The sequence below is a fragment of the Amblyomma americanum genome, chromosome 1 (assembly GCF_052857255.1).
Source record: "Amblyomma americanum isolate KBUSLIRL-KWMA chromosome 1, ASM5285725v1, whole genome shotgun sequence".
NCBI lineage: Eukaryota > Metazoa > Arthropoda > Arachnida > Ixodida > Ixodidae > Amblyomma > Amblyomma americanum.
Genome location: NC_135497.1, coordinates 109,257,384 through 109,264,765, shown reverse-complemented (window position 1 = coordinate 109,264,765; position 7,382 = coordinate 109,257,384). Strand labels below are relative to the sequence as shown.

General features: G+C 49.1%; 1 protein-coding gene across 1 annotated transcript; it reads right to left on the bottom strand.

Annotated features, from left to right (window-relative positions):
- Positions 1–5,785: 5,785 nt before the first annotated feature.
- LOC144134857 (uncharacterized) lies at positions 5,786–6,502 on the bottom strand. Its single transcript, XM_077667671.1, has one exon. It carries the CDS (start codon positions 6,477–6,479, stop codon positions 5,967–5,969), a length of 513 nt encoding a protein of 170 aa, XP_077523797.1. The 5' UTR covers positions 6,480–6,502; the 3' UTR covers positions 5,786–5,966.
- Between the last annotated feature and the right edge of the window lie 880 nt (positions 6,503–7,382).

The following is a 7,382-nucleotide window of genomic DNA, read 5'->3' as shown; positions in this document are numbered from 1 at the left end:
TAACAGGCATTGGGCCACGGTAGTAAAGCGCGAAGTCTGGGAGTCGATAGGCACTGCCACTCAATGCACTTAATAGCATGCAAGTTACTGCGTTCATTCACCTGAACTTCAGGATAGTAGGCTGATAATTGCTCAAGGAAAAAAAAGACATATGCAGCTGCACACGTACTTATCACCTTGAGCCGGAGTGCACGGGGCGCCGACAGGTTCACTCGCCCCCAAGGAATGCGTTTTTTTTTGTTAATAGCACACCATGGTTAAATGGCGCGTTTTGTGACATTTAATAGTTACTTGAAACTGTTTCTTGATATGACGACGTAATTATTTCATTCGAGTAGAAAGAAGTCTGGTAAGTTGTGTCAATCTTGCGCGGTCGCGTTGGTGTGCTTAGAATAGCGTACCTTAAGTGTGCTAAACGCCATATGCTTTTTCATTGCATCATGCATGTGTCATGTTTCATGAGGTAATACATGATCGCGAAGCTTGTTTGGAAAGAAGCAGCCGCAAGCGTGCAACTAACAGACACGTGGCGAGATTGAGAGGGGACGCGGCATGAAAAGTGTTTTCGTTATTCATGCATGCGATATGTAAGTAAACTTGGTGCAAATATGAAATTCCTACGCTAGTTTCAGTCATTCCTTTTATTTATAGCTATACCTTGTGCAGTTCTGGGTATTATAATTAACACCGTCGTCAAGTCCCCCCAAGCTAGGTCTCAAATAATTGAGTAGATAGTGCGCAGTTTTTTTATGCCAGCATGTGCATAAAGCCCTGTTCTGTATGATGACGCGATTAGTTCTTTTTCTATATGATCAGTACTTATGCATGCATAGTTACATGAAAACGTTTCTTACAAAAAATAACTAACACAATACTGCACGTGTAGGGAAAAAAATCGAGAGATTTATTACGCTCCTCAACGTCTCAGGAATAGTTTGCGGCAAATGGAATCATTTGATTTTCATGCGAATTACGAAGGTGAGTGATCCAGTCGCAGAAAATGTGAGAGGTCAGAAGAGAGAGAGAGAGAGAATGAAAAGGAAACGCAGGGAGGTTAAAAAGAAAACGAACCTTAAAGTATATTCCCTCGTTTATGGCATCTTCGCTTTCGCTTTGGTCAAAGAAATGCGGCACTGAAATCAAAGAAATTACCTCACAATTTTTGACGACCACACTTCTAAAAAGCGTAATTTATAAATTTGTACTCAATATTTTGCTATAATTTTTTGTCACGAAACTAGACTTCAGGGCTAGGAAAGAAAAAAATTCTAGAAATCAAAAATTTTCACCAAATCGATCAGCTTAACAAGAGGACAAGTCGGCCTGGCTGGTGCGTGGTCATGCGGCTAAAAACAACGCTAAGCGAGACAGGAGATCGGGGACACGACGCTGTCCCCACTTTTCGCACAGCGCGACACGTACGTATGTCAGCAGACGATGAGCGCATGTCTCGCTCCGACGAAACAACGCCAGCACTTCCCCTCACTACTGTCCCGAAGTAAAATCATTCCGGCTAGTGCAAAGTGTCAAAACTTGTTTTATTCAATGCCTAGCGCATAAATAAACGGCAGGAACGCTTTCTACATGTTTACTACTAACCATATATACAATATACAGTGGCAAACTATTTCTCTTTATAGGCCGCACGTGGACAACGCGAGCTCGTGTACTTCGACAAATTAATAAGTTGGAAGCATCGACCATTGCTATGATTCGCAGAAACTGGAAACGCGCCTACAAGCCTTGAAAACCCGCGCACAACACCTATCCGCGACGCCATTCCCCGACCTTTTGCCTACCACGAGCTCGCTAGCGACTGCAGCGCCACCTCGTTTGTTTACAAACATGCAGGAGGTCCATAGATAAAACTGGCATTGAAGTTGCACAAGCAGTTCATGTCTATGAAAATGCCCCATGGCTGTAATGTTTAGTGTCTCAAAGGTCTTCGTGCATCTCCGTTTCTTTCTGCATGGTGAGAGAGCGTAAGCGTAAATTGTGCTCCGTCACCGACTACGCTCAAAGTGAATCGTGGACGCTGGGCGCTTCGTTTTAAGGTTACCGAGGGTAACCGCGTTTGGTTGGCCTCGGCGCTGTGGCCCAACAAATTTTGGCTACATTGCACCAAAATACATGCGCTTTCGAGAAGCTTGCATTCAAAGCAACCTCTCCAGTGCATGTCATTCGTCGAAATAGCCAAAATTTAGTGGGCCACAGCGCTGAGGGTAACCGCGTTTTCGGAATTTTAAAAACTGATATGGATATTATTTAATTACAGTGCGCCACACGCCTCTCAATAATTAAAGAGCCTAACAGTAATAGTTAAAAAAGTTAACTATTCAATATTAGTTAACCAGCCTGCTAGTTAACGCGCCTTGGTTGTATTCTGATGTACTACACCGCTGAAAATGCTATACAAAAAAAGACTGAAATTTATAACAAAAACTTCAACAAGAATACACGGAAACCTAACAGAAGTTTCACGCAGCTACCAAAGCTGAATCAACAATTATTACACAATTAAAACCAGTTGCTGGGCGTGTTGGCATTTCATGCTTTCATTGACGCAGCTCGAAGACGAACACGGAGAAGAGGGGAGACATCACAAAGCGCTGACTTCAACAACGTTTATTGCTGCGCGCAGCGTATACGTATACAGTACAAGTCACGCTATAAGACTAGCAGCGGCACCGAACTGCATGAGGGCACACCCTTCATCGGTACAAAAAAAGAAAACATAAAGCTAAGACCTAAAAAGCAAGACACCAGGAAGCAAACTACAACAAAGACACAATCGTTCAAACCCTCTATTCCTAAAGAACGACGCTCTTTTCCACTCAAGAACACCGATGGCGTGCTGACACAGTCGTCTGCTTTTTCCGTGATTTCACCAGCCTCAGCTATCTCTCTGGCTGATTTGTTGACATACTTGTGAAGTATTATGGCCCTTCCCAAGGAGGGACCACGTTGTTTGCACTATTGTGCCAGGTATCAAAGCTGATACAATAACACTTGAGCTACACGCTCGAACTTGACGACTTCCCTAAAGCCAGTGACCGCCAACTCCGATGCGCGAAATCTTGCATAACACCATGAAACACGGTCTTCTATAACCTGGCCTGAAATTTCTAGAAGCGGGCGGCGGCGCTGAGAAAGTGAGCAGGCACGTTAAGCTAGGCCTCCCTCTCCAGTTCTTCTCCATCTCGACCCTCAGTCCACCCCGCGAAGGTTTCCGGGAGGGGTGGCCAAGCCCCTGCACTGGGAGAGGCTCGCGGGAGCACACGCCGTCGAGTGTGTGTTCCAGGAAAATATTTTCCTTCTTTTTCTTCGGCTGCCGCGCCGCAAACGCCCAGCGTTAGCCATAGCGGCGTGATTAAGACCCCAACGACGAATACAAGACACAAGACTCGGGACAACTAAGCTAGTTACTCTCAACAGTTCACCATCTCCCTTCCCCTCTCCTCAATCGATGCAGATTTATTTACATCTTATGAGCGCTAACTAATGGCCTGCCCTGCGACCTTTACATGCACTGCATAAATGGCCACACCACCCCGCTGTGAGATAAGTGACACTTACCCTGACAGTCATGCCCACGCGTTACTGCTACCTACCCCACCAACGTTTTCCTGTATCACATCTTCTAATGCTGGCAGAACTGGGCGCCCTGATCAACGCTATGGCCGTCCTGGTGGCTTGCACCACCCATGTTCTGCTCAGCCGCCACACCATCCCCAACTCCAACCGCAGAGACCCTCCTACTTAGTACCACGTCTCGCACCTGGGCGTGATTGGCGTCGGCGGCTCACATCGACCGGTTAGCGCTTGTCCGCTTGGCGGAAGAGTACATAGTATAAAGTCTTAATTTGACCTTGTGGGAATCCTGGCTTCCTGCCGCCGCCTTTGCGCGGCCACTGTCAGCGTCCCGCGTTGCTCTCCTTTGTCCCTTTCTCTCGCCTCAGGACACGTAAAGGCGGATGGGTGACTATCACTGTCACTCTGCCCCAGCTCCGCCCCGGCTTCCCAATGGCCTTTGCATTGGTGCTTTTTGGCGGGAATTCGGGACCCGCGTGGGCGCATTGGGCGGCCGCGCGCCAGACCAAGCGGAGCCCAGAGAGAGAGAGAGAAACCCCTCCGAGACGGCGTAACGCTGCTGTTTTGTGCGCGCCGGCCTTTGCCGTTCGGACCAGTGCATACTTAGACTCTCCAGCACGAGTCCTGTGATCTGTGGGGTCCAGCGATCTCCAACAGACGTTCCCCACTCTTTCTCGCATACGGTCCAACGGTCGACACGAGAGAGAGAGAGAGATCACAGCACTGCCGCGGGGACATAACGCGCATTATTCTCGTCGCTTCGTGCGCGCAGCGGAGCCTTGCTCCTCGCGCGCCCCCGGGACGGGGTGACTGTTGAGTTTGTGTAATGCTGAAGGACGACGTCAATAAACGTCTCCTTTGTGAATTTGGAAGCCTGTTACTTTGCGGCGAGTCGTTCTCCTCCCTGCGGAGGTTGAGTGCGCCGCGGTGGTGCCCCAGGGTACGTGTATTGACGGCTGATTGGGGCCCTTGGCTCGCGCGAAGCCCGAACCCGCAGTGGTTGGTGGCCTGTGCCCAACGAGAAACCTATAACCTTTAATAAAGTCTTTATCTCTCTCTTTCCTTCTCCCTCTAAATCGCTGATAGGTCTTTGAAACTGCGCAAGGGACAAGGAAGATGAGAAAGTACGTAGTATACGATCGTGCTGCGCTTTTCGCGTTAAGTTTTTCGTCGTCTTCAGAGGCCCTTCCGCAATTTTCTAAGATGAATCTAAACCATCTAGCCTAACTGTCCACTGGAATAGAATATCCTGAAAAAGTGCGGTGCACGACGTCTCAGGAACATTCTCAAATGAGCAAAGCTATGTTGCCGAGAAGCCGTTAGTAGAGTTTTGTCGTTTGCACCACGTATTTTACGCTGTATACCCTGCTTTATAACGACGTTAAGGACCAAAATTTTTGCAGTGTTTACGAGCTGCACCATCTTGGGCATCTGCCGTCATTAAGGCACAGGTATTGACACTTTTGAGCAGCTTAAAACACATTTCCTTGAGCTAGTTAAAGCGCCCTAAAGCAGCGCAAAATGGCGGACAAGATCGTTAACCACGTAGCCGCTCGCAAGTGACTGTTATAGTCTTGTGCTGGTTTCACCGTCTAAAATAGTGTCCAGTCGTTTGTGCCTTGGATATAAAACGTTATGTGCAAAAGGAAGTTCACGGTTCTGTATAAGAGCCTCTCTAAATCGCTGATAGGTCTTTGAAACTGTGCAAGGGACAAGGAAGATGAGAAAGTACGTAGTATACGATCGCACTGCGCTTTTCTTCTTCTTCTTCTTCTTCTTCTTCTTCTTCTTCTTCTTCTTCTTCTTCTTCTTCTTCTTCTTCTTCTTCTTCTTCTTCACCCCAGGTATATGCGCACTGCGCATACGATCGCATACGATCGCACTGCGCTTTTCGCGTTTAGTTTTTCGTCGTCTTCAGAGCCCCTTCCGCAATTTTCTAAGATGAATCTAAGCCATCTAGCCCAACTGTCCACTTGAATAGAATTTCCTGAAAAAGTGCGGTGCACGATGCCTCAGGAACACTCTCAAATGAGCTCTTCTTCACTCCCTCCTCGCCGCCTTGCTTGGAGGCCCTCAAGCAAGGCGGCGAGGAGGGACTGAAGGTTAGGTGAACTAAGTTCCCGTGAAAGAAAAAGACAATACATCGTATCAGTGGCAGAAGCTTTTAACGTCTCACAAACCGCTACAGCTGCTCACAACCTCTTCATGTCTTCATGGACCGCACAGTTTTGCGCGCACGCAGGGAAAAGGGGTACAGAGCAGGAAGCTTCCACGTTGGAGTTGCGATGGCGATATGCTGAGCTGTCAGCAAGCAAGTCCTTGACTTTCATTCTGAGGCTGTGAGAAAAGACATCGACCAAAAAAATAAAAGCAACTCAGAATGCCACGTCCTTGAAAATGGTTGTTCCCTGCAGTGAGACTTCGGCGGCCGTCAAAGAGGTGGACCACTCTTCGTCTGAGTGCAGCGTGTTGTATAGGTCGTAGATCTCGGGCCCGTCGACGCTCGGCTTGCGCGCCAGCCACAGTCCATGGATCCACGATGCCAGTTTGCTGAAGCGGCCGACAGCCATAGCGCATACGCCGCGTCGGCCGCTCCGCTTGGGTCCACAGCGTGTCCGAAGCTCGTTTTGAATGCGGGCAAAGAGCCGGAATAGTCCGGATGTCTTAGGTCCCCGTGGGTTAGTCTCACCTCCGGGTGTCTTCTTGGTGGGAGGCTCACCGTGGCTCAACTGCTCGCCGACGTTGAGCACTGGCGCGGATCCCACATGAGTCCCCGCATAGTCGCTGTCGGGCGCCTGGCTAGTCGTGAACATTCGCCGACGAGTGCTGCCGAACTCCCATGATGGCTCGGGGATGGTGCTTACGGGGCTACCACTGACAGTGACCATGGCGTCGCAGCAGCAAGAATGGCGGAGCGCGCTCTCACTTCCTTTTCTTTTCTTTCGGGGGGTGGCGGGGGGGGGGGGGAGGCTGTGCAAAGGCAGCCTGGTCGCGTTCATGTAACGCTAAAGCAGTGGCCCAGGCTTGCGATTCGAAGATTGAAATTTGGCCTTACGTGCTAGCTTGGAAAGTATGCTTTCTTTGCATGCATCGAACGTAATGGACACGCATCTCCGAAAGCTTGCCTACGAATCGGCAAAGCTGTTCGGTTCATTTACTCGCTTGGAAGCCGGGCACTAAGGGGGGAGACTTCCCGCCCTCTTCTAAAATTCCTTCAGGACACTGGACTGGACTCCAAAAGCTAACTGCGTTTCTCATGGCCTGAGTTGCTTTGGGACGTTAAACCCCATAAAAACTAAACCAAACCAAAACGTAACTGTTGCAGGTGACGACAGTTGTGGGTGCTTGTGTGCGAGGTGACAGAGGTCTGCCAGTTCACAAAACTGTGCCTCGAACCGTCGTTTTTAATCACTATTGTAGCGTATAGTAGCCACGCTCAATCACTGTGGTGAACTATGGTGAACTGTGGTGAAAAAGAAGACGACCGTGCGGCGTCAAGCTCGTTCGCAGCCCGAACGCTTGGCTGGACCGTTGTTGCGTGTTGCAAACTCCGCGTGTTGCAGATTCAGCTGAGCCACAGCCCCCTCTTACACTATATTTAAATGTCGCTACGGAGAATTTGCCGGCACATAATTGCAATGCTAACCCCCACCGTATAGCTTGCAACAGGCTCAACCTCCTGCTCGGTTCGAAGATCGAGACAAGCACCGGCATGCGCCGCGATGAACCTGGAGTCATTCTGCATTCTGCAAAGAACTTTATTTTTGGAGGACGCCTATTGTCGCTTTCTC

What these genes read in the sequence shown, in the direction of transcription:
- LOC144134857 (XM_077667671.1), bottom strand. Translation starts at nt 6,479, where the DNA reads ATGGTCACTGTCAGTGGTAGCCCCGTAAGCACCATCCCCGAGCCATCA.